The sequence below is a fragment of the Leopardus geoffroyi genome, chromosome C3 (assembly GCF_018350155.1).
Source record: "Leopardus geoffroyi isolate Oge1 chromosome C3, O.geoffroyi_Oge1_pat1.0, whole genome shotgun sequence".
In the NCBI taxonomy this organism is placed as follows: Eukaryota; Metazoa; Chordata; class Mammalia; order Carnivora; family Felidae; genus Leopardus; species Leopardus geoffroyi.
In genome coordinates, this window is record NC_059338.1 from 54,307,751 (window position 1) to 54,323,854 (window position 16,104).

General features: G+C 38.6%; 1 protein-coding gene across 1 annotated transcript; it reads left to right on the forward strand.

Annotated features, from left to right (window-relative positions):
- Window positions 1-1,572: 1,572 nt before the first annotated feature.
- TNFSF18 (TNF superfamily member 18) lies at window positions 1,573-15,821 on the forward strand. Its single transcript, XM_045452891.1, has 3 exons — window positions 1,573-1,943; window positions 8,254-8,284; window positions 10,958-15,821. The coding sequence occupies exons 1-3, from the start codon at window positions 1,785-1,787 to the stop codon at window positions 11,302-11,304; spliced, it is 537 nt and encodes a 178-aa protein (XP_045308847.1). The 5' UTR covers window positions 1,573-1,784; the 3' UTR covers window positions 11,305-15,821.
- The last annotated feature ends 283 nt before the right edge of the window (window positions 15,822-16,104 follow it).

Below are 16,104 nucleotides of genomic sequence, written 5' to 3' on the forward strand. Positions count from 1 at the left end.
AACTCCTTTTATTTAAATGAACATCAGTTGAATTAACCCCCTCATAAATATTTCTTTTAAATCATTCTTTTCTAGGATTTTATGATGGACTCAGTCTTGAAAATCTCTAAGAGGGGGAGAAAAGAGAGAAACTGTTAAAGAACATCTCATATGAGCCAAATTTTTCATATTTATTTCATTCTCAAGCCTTATGAAATGGAAATTTTCTCCACTTTTAAATGTAAGAACACAGGCCATATAGCATGTTGCAGGCCAGGTAAGGGCTGGGAAGCTCCAGGCTCCCCTCCCAGGTTTGATTTAAAAATCCATGTTCTTTCTAGTACTTGTTTGGTGCCGGAATTCTGTAAAAAAGGTAGGTATTCCATTTAACAGATGGAAAGACTGAGTTACTGAGAACCAGGGACTTCCTAGGTTTCATAGTAATCAGCATTTCTGGCGCCAGGCAGAAACTCAAATATTTTGGAGTAGAGTGTAAGTTCACATCACAGGGTGTAGGAAAATATTTTCTTGTATGATAACATTGATGCCAGCATTGAATTTTCAGGGTTTTAAAATGATGAAATTTGAGAGGGCTGAGCTTGTTGTATTTATATTTTTTAAAGGCATTACGTTGTTTTAATTCTTAATTGTTTTCTAACTGGGATAAATTTGTAGAATAAACTGATAGACTCTGACTCTGCTTAGCTTTAGTTTTCAACTCAAATAAGGGAGTGAAGTGCAGCATTGCTATAATTATGGTCTCTAAATGTGTAAGGTTCCAGATATACTCTATTATTTCACAGCATGTGCAAAACTGAAATAAACACTGGGCTTTCCAAAAATCACACTTACAAAACAACTAATTGTAATCTACCTTTGTTCTGCTTGTAGAACTTGTCTCAGGATATGCTAACTGATTTATTATGTTATACAAAGAGCCTTTTTTTTTTTTTTCAACGTTTATTTATTTTTGGGACAGAGAGAGACAGAGCATGAACGGGGGAGGGGCAGAGAGAGAGGGAGACAGAGAATCGGAAACAGGCTCCAGGCTCTGAGCCATCAGCCCAGAGCCTGACGCGGGGCTCGAACTCACGGACCGCAAGATCGTGACCTGGCTGAAGTCAGACGCTTAACCGACTGCACCACCCAGGCGCCCCACAAAGAGCCTTTAAAAAAAAGAGTTTACTTTGTCACAGTTGAAAAAATACAAAAGTCACATAAAGGTATATTTTAGCTAACTGCAAAAAAAAAAAAAAAAAAAAAAGAAAGAAAGAAATTCTAGTACTTCAGTTGTTTACCAGAGACTATTTCAAAATGAACATATTTTACGTGTAAGAAATTGATAAAATTCTTTATTTTTTCCAAACCATGTATCCTAGCCTCCCTAGCTCCCCAACTCCTGCCTTACACATACATAGTATCTAGAACATGATAGGACTTGATCTTGAACTTTATTTCTTCTTATAAAAGTAATTTTCCTATCTGAAAATAATTTGTAATGCTGTACAGCACTGTACTTCCTCATGCTTTAGGAAAGAATTTTTTTCCTCTGAATTTCCTTGTGTTGGTTTTTTCATCCTGCCTGTGTTGGCTTTAAGCCTTCTGTTCCTTTCAGTGCATTTGGTCTGGTGCCAAACGAGAGTCAGCACTTAGCCCAAAAGTATCATTTTCCAGCACACAGAATCAGAAGGAAAACCCCGCCTCTTACACCCACTACTAATTACCATACCACAAAACTGACTAGTTGCATCACTGGCCCATCACTTGTGAATATCTGCTTTCCAGAGCTCTCATTCCTGCAGAGAATGAGTTTGAGCCACATGGAAGACATGCCTTTAAGCCATTCAGGCCCTCAAGGAACACACAGACCATCCTGGAAGCAATGGTTCCTCTACTCAACCATAGTTATTTTGCTGTTTCTCTGCTCCTTCAGTACACTAATTCTTACTTTTCTTCCACTCAAGGTAAGGAGACAATAGTACCTAAGGTTGTTTTTTTTTGTTTTTGTTTTTGTTTTTTTGGCAAGTCTAGTTATTGTCATTCAGTATTGTTAAAGCTAGTTGGAAGAAAGAGACATGTGGGTATAGATAATGTAAACAGAATTTCAATTTTGTCATGTCATATGGCTTTTGAAGTTTACCTAAATATTTTGAAATGAAAGGTTTAGAAAATGCTAAATGTTAGCTGCATTACTGAGTTAGATAGAATCAATTAAATCAGTCAATTGACAGATGCCTTGGAATATTTTCTCCTTTTCTGGAACTCTGCTAAACCCTCTTGGTGGAATAAAGGAAAAAACATATGTTTGCTTTCAAGGAATGGGATGCAAGCTATAGCCTTAATGAGGGGAAAGACATAAGATAATGGAAGACAGAACAAGGTAAGTGACAGGTGGCCAGTGCATCTTTATGGAAGGAAATGGCACTGAACCAGGAGTAAGATCTGGATTCCGGTTCTAAGCCTCCCTAACTCTATGAATTTAAGAAAGACATTTAATCTTTCCAGTTCTCAGTTTCTTCATCTGAAAATTGGTGGCAGGAGAATGGATTTGTTCATTACAATGCCCCTTCTGGCTATAAAATACAGTGATTAATAATTTACCTAAGGGTAGTATAGAACATAAATGCTTTAGGAATTCAAAATAGGGGACAACGATTTTGGGCTAGGGTGATCAGGAAAAGTTTCATGGGGGAAGGAGAAAGCACATTGCTGTTTGGGAAGCCCCTGACGTTTATCAGAAATTTCCCATTGAGCTCCAGTCCAAGTTGTTGGTCTAGTAAAGGAAATGGAGATATATTAGGTTCTTCTTAGCAGTTTTACTGACTGTTGACTACATAGCACTGACCAAAAAGAAAATAATAAATTCTTTATTTAATTTAGGATTTAACCCATTTCTGGGTATATCTGAAGATTCTGGGCCCTGGAGAGAATAAGGTAGTATATGCCTATCTAAGAAAGGGCTAGGATATGAAATTAGTGCCAGTGGGAACATTTTTCTAAGGAGATTGGCCAGTGAAGATTTCAGAGATAAGGTTCTACTATTTAAAATATTTGAAAGCAATTGAGAAAAGATGCAGGAGGAAGCAGTACATGGTAGTTGCTGTTGTTAATTTAGTTAGGACAAGTATAGCTTTGGCCAAATTTTTACACAGTAGTCCTTTAATCTGTATTCCCTAACTGTACACAAGGGTATGCAACAGAGGCTTTCTAATGACATCCCTACCTTCTCCAGAAATGTATCAAGGAGAAGCCTGAACTTTCTGGAGCAGTGAAGCTATGAGCTGAAAGAAAAGAACTGTCAGGAATCCTGAGTGTTTTGATTTCTGAAGAAGGGGAAGGGTGTGAATAGCAATAGCTTAACTTTGGAAACACTTTATCCCTCTAGAAACCGCCTCAAATTTTAGCCAGAGGACCCTGAAAAACACAGGATATGTTATAGGTGTCATCCGTTCCTGCATGTAACTGGAGAACCAATGCTGGCTCTTGCAAAGACTAAGAGGAAGTCTAAAAATGCCAGCAGCACCTAGGACACCTCTTTCCAGAACTGAACTTGACCAATCCCATGTATTTAAGCTCTGATTCTCTATCCTAGACAACACGCATCTTCTCAATGAAAGGTTCTGCCTCTAATGAAATAGTCCAGAATTTATTTCAAATTTTGGAAAATTTAAAAGGTTTTTAGGATATTGTCCTGATTGGATGCCATAAAGGCTTATTTCCTATAGGAAAAGCCAATGGCCTGGCTGACAGTGCAATGATATTAACTTAAGTATTCCACTTTCCGCTTGCCTGTGCTTCCCTTTCCCAACTGGCCACAAATAAGTATCTTAGGAAAGGAGGTCTGAGTGGCTAGCGGATGATGAGTCATTATGAGGTGGCTGCTTTCACCTTTTCACAATACGCATGAACCCTGGAGTGTATTTTTGGTCTCCACTCTAGTTTTTATATACAAAATCCCGCTTTCCAACTTCTCTAGGCACTAATCCAAAAAGTGTTAGACAGGAAGATTTGCTCCTTTTAGACCAACAGAGATTTCCTTGGAAGAACTTTTTTTTTCTCCCCCCACCCTTTCTTTCAATGAGATGAAGGAAGCTTCCAAAAGGGGAAATTGCGCTCGTACTTAAAAGCAGAATTGATTCTATTTCCAAATGATAATCTGGTTGTGGTTGGTTTATAGAAAGAATTATTATTTTGGCCATTTGAACCCAAGCATTTAAATCTGGGCTTAAATCAAAATGAGATTACAAGAGCAATTGATCCTTCTAAGCAAAAACAAATTTAACTCAATGGAAAGTCCCATATGCTTCTTATAAATGGATATTTACCCCTTCTAAACCAGAATTATAAATAGAAACTACCCCACAGAGTACTGGGGGTGAGACTTTTGAATCAGACAGGTTGTTTGGAACTCAGCATAGCTTCTTATCAGCAGCATGACTTTGGGCTAGTGTTACTTAATCCCTCTCAGACACACTTCCTCATCTGCAAATGAGCATGCTACTTCTTATCCCATAGACTTGCAGTAAGGATAAATGGGACAGTATAGTGCCGGACCCATAGTAGGCTCTGAATAGATTGTAGTGATTAATATTTGCATCCTTATTATTGACATTATAAGGAAGATAAATTTAAAAAGACTTTTAACAAAATGGATATTCCTTGCTCATCTATTTAGTTTCTTCATCTAAAGACTATACCTTGTTGCCAAATAGATGATTTCTATGATTAGACAGATTTTCATTTGTGGCAATAGGGAATATCAGTGATGGTTTCTGTAGTACTGAGTAGACATTAAAGCAGTCCAAGTAGAGTATCCAGGATTTCAGTTTCTGGCAATTAATTTGTCTGTGGCCTTAGGTTTCTCCACACACTCATTATGCATGACAGTAGACACCACAGTTATGATCTGTGCCACATATTTTGGCACTCATTTATATTTAGATTGCTACCCAATTGCCTCATGTGTGTAATCCTGTCTTTCTAGAAAGATTATAAATTTCCTAAGAGGCAAGGACTGTAAGTTACATGGTTCCCTTGCTGACAATGCTAGCTGGGAATATAGGCAATTCAATATTTTGTTCAATTTTTCATTACAATCAGCATCATTATCAAAATAGCTAATATTTAATGAGCAGGACCAGGTCTGTCTGTGCAAAGCCCTTCATAACAATTATTATATTTAAACCCATAAACACTCTCAGTAAGCTAGGTGCTATTGTTTCCATTTTATAAATGAGAAAATTGAAGATAAGGGAATCCCTATCACATGCCTATCATGGATCAAAAGAAGCTGGATTTCAGCATTTTTTTTCTTTTAATTTTTTTTAACGTTTATTTATTTTTGAGACAGAGAGAGACAGAGCATGAACGGGGGAGGGTCAGAGAGAGGGAGACACAGAATCTGAAACAGGCTCCAGGCTCTGAGCTGTCAGCACAGAGCCTGACGCGGGGCTTGAACTCACAGACTGCGAGATCATGACCTGAGCCAAAGTCGGCTGCTTAACCGACTGAGCCACCTGGGCGCCCCTCAGCATTTTTTTTCTAAGAAGCACCAAAAGGAGGATGGAATAATTGCAAGAGCAAACATAATTGTAGGAGTCCAAACTTCAAAAAAAAAAATTTTTTTTTTGATGTTTACTTATTTTTGAGAGAGAGAGAGACAGAGCGTGAATGGGGGAGGGGCAGAGAGAGAGGGAGACACAGAATCCTAAGCAGGCTCCAGGCTCTGAGCTGTCAGCACAGAGCCCGACATGGGACTCAAACTCATGAACCACGAGATCATGACCTGAGCCGAAGTCAGAGGCTTAACCGATTGAGCCACCCAGGCACCCCAGGAATCAAAACTTTTTGATTGCATCTCCTTAGCAACAAAATGTTTTTGAGTATAATCCCAACATATATGCTAATTTATTATGTTATATATAAATACTAATACTATGTATAATAAAAAGATACACAAAATGGAAACTCATAAGAATGAACTGAATAACATGCTTGATATAGTTTCTTCACAGTGCAAAACTGGTTTGCTTTTGTCAAAATATTATATTTAATATCTTAACATAATATAAACATTTCCAAAGTAATTGAAACAATATTTTAATAGAGTAATTTGATAAATGTGTTTCTTTTATTTTCTTAATCTTAGTTTAAAATGCTTTGCAACATAATAATTTGAAGGTTATATTCTAAGTTAATTTACCTTGATTCATGATTTTGACTGTCACAACCTATAGTTCCGCACTCTCCTCACCTGGACTATTTCATTCCTTTGACTTCTCTTTAAACAACCGATGTCCTCCCCCTTCTCCCTCTCACCTGAAAGCCTGAAAACCTGTCTCCAGGTTCTATAAGAAAATTGAAGTAGGCAGGAAGGAAGTTCCAAAACTTCCCATCGTACCTACCACTTACCTGCATTTTTTTCCCATGTAGAGTGTGCTTCCCTCATGGCACTGCATATGAACTGTTCATGTGCCTATCTAAGGCCACCTCTGATCCAGATTCTGTCCCCTCTTACCTACTCAAAGACATTGCTCTAACAATTATTTCCTAGCTCTTACATTCTACCTCTTGCCACTTCACTGGAACATTCCCATCAAATGGCAACAGATAACCATGTTGTCAGTTCCTTCATGTTAAAACAAAACCAAAGACAAGAAAAAAATAATAATCTCTCATCCCCACCTAGGCTCCACTCAATTTTTCTGTTCTCCCTCACAAGAAAATTCTTCTCAATTTCTCTTTTCTCATTTAGACTTAAATCCACTTTAATTAAGTTTCTGTCCTCATCACATTGCAGAAACTACTTTTGCCAAGAACCCCAATGACTACTATGTTGGTAAATCCATTAGTTAATTGCCTATCCTCTTCTCACTTGGCCCATCAGCAGCATTTGATACAGCTGATCACTTCTCCCTAAAATACTTTCTTCTCTTAGTTTCCAACATCACACTTTCCAGGTTTCCCTTCTGACTCACTGGTCTTTCCTTCGTAGTCTCCTTTGCTGGTTCTTCCTCATTCCCTGACCTCGAAGCATTGCAGTGCTCTAATGTTCCTCTCTATCTATACTCACTGCCTCGACAATCTTACACAGTCTCACATCTTAAAGCATCACCTAGAAGCTGAAGATTCCTGAATTTATATCATCAGAACTCCTTAAATTCCATCCTCATAGGTCCAAATGCCTACCTGACACTCCTACCTGGATATGTGATAAGCATCACAAACTTGATGTGTCCAAAAATGAACTCATGAGTCCTTCCTTTGTTTCTTTCTCTTAAATCTTGCTCATTCCAGTGATTAGCAGCTTTATCTTTTCAGTCACTCACGCCCAGCATCTTGGAGTTATCTGTTTTCTTCTCATTATCTCATCCCATATCCATGTCAGGATACCTAGCACCTTGGTCAGAGGCACCATGCTTTCTTGCCTAGATGATTACAATGATCTCTTAACTGGCCTCACTGCTTTTATCCCAGCCTCTCTTTGTTTTATTCCTGCCATAGCAGCCAGAGAAATCCCACAAAAGAAACACATGCAATTATCTTTGAGTTCAAAAAGCCTCTTAAGCACTTTGCCACAAGGAAACCAATGAACTTTACGTGGTACAAAAAAAAATTTTTTTGTGGTTATACTTTATTTTGCTCTTGAGTATTTTAAGGGCTTTAGCATTTAAATACGAGTATTTATAGAATTAACCACACTGATGGGTTCTTGTAGCAAGTAAACTGTGGTATGCTGCCACAGTTTGAAACTGAAGTCTCCTCATGGTATCTCAGTTACCATAAATGGCATGATTGTCTGAATATTAAATGAAGGTGGTTTTACAAATCTGCATTGTGAATATTTCTATGGTTTATTAAAGATAAAAATAAACACAACTAGGAATTTTATTATTTTCTTCTCCCATGTCAATGGATCACCTGGTACAATGACTGGAGTGTGAAGACTAGTGTTTACAGACAATTTCTGTAGCCCAAGAGGAGGAGAGTCCAAGAGCAGATAGTTGTCCTGTGGGTATAGGTTAGGTGGATGGAATGAGACCTCAACTTTTGCTGAGAAGACCCAACAGGGCAGCTAGGTAATGGAAGGGAAAGGACAGAACCGGCCATCTACAAAGGGAAGCTGAGGACAGGAGACACAAGGTGAAGGAAAGGATTTTTTATATGGCTAGGGAAATGAAGTTGGCTTCAGGATCTGAAGCTCTAAATAAACCAACCAGTAAAGCCATGATATGGTCATTATCCTGACAAATTCCTCTTTTTCTTCCCGTACAGACTGCCAGTGAGCCCTGCATAGCTAAGTTCGGTGAGTAACCTGTCTTGTGTACCTCTGTTTTACTTTTCTTAGTATTTGATACAAGAAGGAAGCCTGTATTCTATTTTATTCATTTTTCAGCTACTATTTATAGCTGTTTATCAAGTGCCAAGCAGTTGTCTAGTTCCTGAGACTTCAGAGATTAACTAGGCAGACAAGTCCATGCCTTGATGAAGCTGACATTCAAGGCCACATCTCTGGGCAGGAATGTACATCACTCTTACAGGCCCAGAAACATGAAATCCAGGAATCTACTTTTAATTCTGTGGTTTTTTAAGAAACTTTTTTTCCTAAAAACTTCTGTGTTTTAATAAGCACAAGTTTCGTATCTCTATAACTTTTCCCTGTGACAAACTCAAAGTTCTGCTCACATACCACATGTTGCCAGTGCCTCGTAGAGTGTGTGTAGGGTGCCATTTTTGTTTCTGAATGTACAGAGAAGGGATGGAAACTAAGGAAATGGCCACTCCCCTTGTGCCCTTCTCCTCACCTTTCAGCTTCCAAGACACTTTCCCTTATAGAGACCTAGGATTTGCTAAGAAAACACATTACAGTTTATACTTACACTGAGCCTTAGGGTATTCCTTAGCCTACATACAAAATTGAAAGTAAGTGCATTTGGATTATTTATTGGATATTTCAAGCCAAACACATATTTTCGGCTGAAAGCAGAACATTTCTAGTGTTAACTGCAATCCTTGTTTTCCTATACAGTTCAAATTGCCAGCCTTCCCTGGTTTGGGAGAGTTAGGGAAGCTCTACTGTCTCTGCCTTTGTAATTTGTTTTTATTCTTTTTAATGTTTATTTATTTTTGAGGGGGAGGGGAGGGCAGAGAGAGAGGGAGATACAGAATCCAAAGCAGGCTCCAGACTCTGAGCTGTAAGCACAGAGCCCGATGCGGGGCTCAAACTTGTGAACTGTGAGATCATGACCGGAGGCGAAGTTGGATGTTTAACTGACTGAGCCACCTAGGCGCCCCTGTTTTTGTTTTTCTAGTGAATGGAGAGGAAATAACGATATGTTTGAAATTCCTTCTTGATGTGATAAAATGTTAAGAATATCACATGCTGCTAATAGGTGGCCTCAGGGCTAGTGGCCCCTGTAACAGAACCAGAGAACCAGGGGCACCTTTTTGCAGTGACTTGCCTATTGTCTATTGCATATTACACGGTCCTACACAGCAGGAAGAAATTTACTAGGCTTTGGACTCACTGGAGATACAGAGGCTTTGCTTCTTGTTCTAATAGCTCTCCTTTATCCTCCTTCAGAATCTGCCCTCAGAGCCTTATAGCAATCATTTATATAAACAAGAATTTAAGTCAATGTGTGATCTCTCCCAGGGTGCTTTCTTATTAAGGTGTCTAATTATGAGATAAAGGCTTTGCCCTCATAAAAAATAAGTTATGGAGAATTAGGGACTAGGCCAAATAAGTATTTTGAATGATCGAAACACATCCTGGGGCTCTGAAATCACACTACTGTGCTAAAACAATTAACATTAAGAAAATATGTAAATTCTACTTATACCTATGAAAATACATGATCTAGTGTAGACTCTTCCCCACCCTCCACCCGTGACAATATTAAACCAGGAATACTTACATTTAAACAAATAATTTTCATTTATAAACTAATGAATTTACCAGTAGCTGTTTTTGAAGAGTTGGATAATGATATCCTAAGTAGATCTTGAGTATATACCCTAAACTAAAGAGAAGAGCCATAATTTAGACACAATGCACCTAATTCAGGAACATGGATGTATCATTCAATCAGTAAATATTTATTGAGCACATACTAGGTCCTAGGAACTCTTTTAGGTGAAGATATAGCAATGAACAAAATAGAGAAGTACTTATTTTCAAAGATGTTATCTTCAAACAGGTATAAGATAGACAATAAACAAGTGAGGAACTTAATTCATAATACATTAGATAGTGATATACCTTCTGCGAAGAAAACTAAAGCAGGATGAAGAGAGAGAATGACAGGAGAGCACTCTTTTATATAGATTGATGAGGAAGATCTCATTGATAAAGTGATATGTAGTATGATAGTATTTACATAGAAAAGCATGAATATGTGGGGTGCCCAGATGGCTCAGTTGATTGAGTGTTGGGACTCCTGATTTTGGCTCAGGTCATGATTTCATGGTTTGTGGGACTGAGCCTCACGTTGTGCTGTGAGCTGACAGTGAAGAGTGTGCTTGGAATTCTCTCTCTCTGCCACTTCCCCACGTGTGCACACATGTGCACTCTCTCTCTCAAAATAAACAACCATTAAAAAAAAATAAAGCAAAGCATGAATATGCATCCTGGACTGCCAATTGGTTATCACAATCCTGGTGGGTGATTCTACTCTCCCTTCCTCCTCCTTTCTTTCTTTTCACAAATACTGATTGACAAGAGATACAAATGCCACCTAAAACTTAACACGTCTTTCTGTTCCAAATCCATTTCTTTAGAACTCCCCAAGCAAGAGATACACTTAGGATTTGTAATATCTCTAAACAAGGAGTAGATATTTAAAATATTAAAATTGTGGTTGGAGAGAACTAATGTGGACTAGGTAAAGAAACAACTTGTTAAGTGGGAAAGAACTATAGTCAGGAAAGGAATGAAGTAACTATGCCCTCTTTTTTCTCTTTTGTAAATTTCTTATAGGACCACTTCCTTCAAAATGGCATATGACATCTCCTAAGCTTCCTTGTGTGAATAATACAGCTGATTGGAACCTGAAGATACTTCAGAATGGCTTGTATTTAATTTATGGTCAAGTAGCTCCAAATACAACCTACAAGGAACCAGCTCCCTTTGAGGTGCGGCTATGTAAAAACAAAGACGTCATACAAACTCTAACAAACAACTCTACAATTCAAAATGTAGGAGGGACTTATGAACTGGATGCTGGAGATACGCTTCATTTGAAATTCAACGATGAACATCAGGTTCTTAAAAATAATACCTACTGGGGGATCTTATTGCTAACAAACCCCCAATTTATCTCCTAGAGACTCAATTTGGTCTCCTCATCATCTTTAGCACATGCAGAGAGGCTGATGGGTGGGTTGAAGGAGGCAGATTTTCAACACACACAGTTTGCCTGCATGCACAAATCAGCATAAACAGAACTCTTGTCTGCATGTGAGTTTTCATCTCTCAAGCTTAACTGAAGACAAGCCAGAGACATTTGATTACCCCCGACATTGGGTTGACAAAACACTTTACTAATCCATGATAAATGACTATGGGTGGCTCGAGGACAGAAGCTTCTCAAAGAGTCTTTGTCTAATTCTTAAATCCTTGGGTGAAAAAATTGTCTTATATCCCTGGGAATCTTAACTGGTATGCCAAAAAAGATCCAGGGCAATGGTCTGGCTTTGTTCTCATATTCTTGGGCTGCTTCACCTTATTCTTCCCATACTCCTGTCTTTTGAGGCCCTCCTATTAAAAGTAGTCAGACTGGGAGGGTGGCCACAAACATGCCAACAACACCCCACTTTAGATGTGATGATGTTAGATGATAGGGAACACTATCGTTATTGGGACAGAGGCATAGGTGGCATGGAATGGATGCACTTTACTTGGGAACATCCCTGGATTTCATCATGTTCAGGATGCAGAGTGCTTTATAAAACCAGTTGGTCAAAGGACTCATTCTGAACCTTCACAGAGGCTCCTGGGAACTTGTTTATTGTGTCTACATGTTGTCAGTGGTAAAGAAAGAGTAATCATAAAAATTAACCCCCAGAAATTGGTATCATCAGTACTGTATTATGTCATGTAATAGTTTCCTGTTTTTAGCTGGCTCTTCACAGTTTGCCAAGTGCTTTCAATATATCACAGGGCAACTCCAGGAAGCTAACGGGGCAGGTGTTTTGGCACAATTTAAACAATGAGAATATAAAGGCAGAGAGAACATCGGTAATTTGCCTCAACCCATAGAACTAGAGATTAACAGTGGGCTTCCCCACTGTCTCGTACTGCCTTAGCTTAAGAGTTGATATTTCAGCTTTCGTGTTATAGTCTATAAAGTTTAGCAGATTTAATTATCAGGAGATACATTCCCTTTCAGCCCAAGGTGGGTAGAATAAAGCTACAACACATCTCTCCTTTCTTAGCAAACTTTTCCTTTCCCTGCTTATAGCAGGAAACACAAGGGTATTGCTCAGGGCTTCCTTCAAACAAATCCCCTTGCTGCCTTGGTCACATGTGTTAACTTCTGAAAATAATGAATAGCACTCAATTCAATAACAGCCTGCTAAAATTTTAGACTCTGTTAAATTAATTAGCTGCTTGTGGATTCTTGTTGAAAGGTATGTAATATGACTATATGATAACCCAATTTAAAATATTTATGGATATTTGTAAAAAGCTACATTGTTAATTAATACTATTACATATAAAGCTAATTTAAAAATATTTGTATTGTTTACAAAAAAAAATTGCTCAGGCTAAGCCTGAGACAAAAAAAAAAAAAAATCTGCTGAGTAGCTGTATGGCCTAAACCTGGATACCTTTTTCTCTTGTATTTGCATATCTTCTCAGGAAATTAAAGTTATATCACATATTTATAGAAGCCCACTGGTATTGATTGTTGTTGAGTTATAAGCAGCAGTGTGCTGGAGTGCTGGAGTGAACTAGCACTAAGCTCATGATAGCTGATTGTTACATTTTCAAAATTTTGCAATCTGGTTATTAATTAGTCATTCTTGAAGTTGGCCATGGTGGGACTATTTATACCATGGGAACTGGCAAACACAAATTAGGGATTTTCCTTGTGGAGAGCCTGTTAACCAGCACACGGCTATTTGTAAAACACTCCTTAATGACTTCTCTCTGCTCCTGCCTTATTCCTGGGACAATCAAGGTAGGCAAGAGAGTGAAATTATCATACTTCCAGGAAGAGCCCCCCATGGTAATGATTTCTCAGGGCAAGGATGAGCTCAGCAGCTGCAGGGAGAGTGAAGGCTACCAACAGACGATCTTTGAATTTTCCTGGTGTTGTAATTTCAGCCTTTGTTTTCAACGTATACTATTTCCTTGTTTCTTCAAATAGATGAAACCTATATAAATGTTCTGTTGGTAAGTGGGCTGTAGCTAACTTATCCGTGGATTATCAGTTTAGCATCAGTGATATTGAGAACTTGAGGGTGCATCAGAGAAATCCTTGCCCAAATGAAACACTGCTTGGCTAGTGTTAGGCAAAAGTGAGAGCTGGATGCAATCAGCTTTTGGTTATAGCTGTTACAATTTTTGCTGGGTTAGTCAGACAGTTTCACATTCCGACTTCTGTCCCTCCCTTCAACTCCACTTCAGCCATCCTCACTAACAAAGCCGTCACCAACCCCTTTCATACTGTTTTTTACCTTCACTCTTGCCCATCAAAACCTACCTAGAGTGTGTTACAGCACTATGGGTTGAGTGCCTCCTGAAGATAGCAGTTGACTAGAAAGCAACGCACTTTTGTGCATTTGATGGGGGCAAACTAACTCCTTAAATATATCTGTTTATCTTGGAGATGAAATTCCTGTCTTTTTGTGTTTGATCTCAAAGAAGCAATTTCATTGGTGGAGGTGAGAGGATATTTTTTATTAGAAGAAGAAAAAACCTGATTGATTTATGGGCAAGGAGTCTGAGGATTACCTTCAAGTATAAGTTATAAAGGATACCTTGGTACCTACACTTTTCTTGATCTGAATGGATGTGTCTCCATTTTGGGGGTCATTTGTGACCCTGGCAAAGTCACTCTACAGGTCATGACTCTCCTGTGAGTCCCACATTTATCCACAAGAGACCAGTACACACACTTTGTGCCTACAAACTCAGAATACGACTGCAGCAAGATTCTCCTGTCTCTACGCCCAAGGAGTTGGTTTTTATCTTCCTGACAGATTTACTGGGTGGGGTCAAACTCTAGCTCAAAGTCAACTTTTGCTTTTTCAGGTGGAAGTCAGGCACTAGTTCTCTGTTATCTCCCAATTGCAAGAAATAAAGCTCTTTTAGGGGTTCCCTTGAAGTCCTCCTACCAGGTTTAACATTAGAAAGTTTCATTGCATCCCATTCCTCCTGCAAATGGAGTGGGTGAGGACTCACAGCATGGCCCCAGGTTTTTCTTTATAAATTGTATCTCAAGCTCTCCTTTTTACCACTCTGGCCTCATTTTAGGTCCTTAATCCAGCCAATGTGTCAAAGAGTAGTGGGGGAAAGGGGCTCACCTTCATTCCTTTGTAAATTTTGCTATATTGGTGAGGGCAATAGTCTTACCCTCACTTTGATATCTTAGTGCCACTAATATTATGCTTGAGTTGAAACTGAATCAGGTAGAGTCCCACTTTAATATCCAGTTATATTCTTAGATGTCTAAAAGGGATCTGAGAGACCTATGATAATATGCAAAAATACAAAAAGCCCCAAACTCTCACCACAGGAGCAATAAAATAAGAGTTTAATACAAAGGCAGAGGGAGAGGAAAATTATTGTTCAGAAAAGTTAGGCTTAAGAACATTGTTACAAATGAACATAAAACAATGCTTTTAATTTCTTGAAAATCAAGGAAAATAGAGAAGCATGAAGGAAATAAAATTGTCTTATCTAAAAATACTGTTTTAATACACACTGTTTTATTAGGAAGAAGAAACTTTCAGGGCACCAGCATGGCTCAGTAGGTTGAGCATCTGACTCTTGATTTTGGCTCAGGTCATAATCCCAGCATCATGGGATCAAGCCCTGTGTCTGACTGAGCTAAGTATAGAGCTTGTGTAAGATTCTCATTCTCATTCTCTCTCTCTCTCTCTCTCTTTCTCTCTCTTTCAAAAAAAAAAAAAAAAAAAAGCCAAGAAACTTCTCTCCAGCACTGAGCACTGAGCTCTGGCAGACTCTCCAGATCCACAATGAATGCTCTAGATAGTAAAATTCAGACTTTCCATTTATTTGAATGTACTGGATTCTGCTAGCAGTTAGCTAGTTTAAGGACTTGAAAACAGCTTAGTTGGGCTATTACTCCAAAACATACAACAGTATTGATGAATCCCATTATACTATTTGGGAAAGTAGGCTGGAGGGTTTATAGGACATGTTTCAAAGAACTCAAGAAGTGTTTGGGAATAAGAATATGGAAATTCAATGAACAGAATCATTAGAATTAAGTCAACTTCCTCATTGCTTCAATTGCATAATCAGAGTGGGAACCTCTGATTTTAGTGTCCAGGGTGATTGTTTCCACCCAGCTTTGGTGTTTTCCAGGGACACTACAGGGGTAGCATGTTCCTCACACTGGGTCCTAAACATGCAGAATTTGAGCTGCACTGGGGTGAATTGGTGAGTTTAAGTTTTGCAGAATGGAAGACAGAACTTCTTACCTCCTTTCCCTGCTTATGGGTTGTATCTCTTACCCAATGGCATAGTCTCTGAGAAGAATCTGATGTTCAAGTGTCCAGGATCTGACACAGTGCCTGACTAATAGTCCTTATTGTCTATTGACTGAACAAATAAATCATAAATTTACTTGAGCATTGGTGAGAACTTAGCATTATTGTGTGCTCTCTGGATAATGCAGTCCAATGGGGAAAGCCTTCAGTCCCTGTTCCTACAGTCTCCCATCCCATCATCTAATCATCTCAAGTGCTCTCCTCCTTCCCTACACTGTTAATGTAAATAAGGTAAAGAAACTTATAAATTCACTCGCACTAAGGGAAAATAGCCAGTAAGCTACCTTGTGTTGCATCACTAAAACAGGACAAAATCCTATTTGTTTTAAGCTTTGCTGGCCAGATGTACCAAGAAGCAACTATCTTTACAGTATCCTAAGG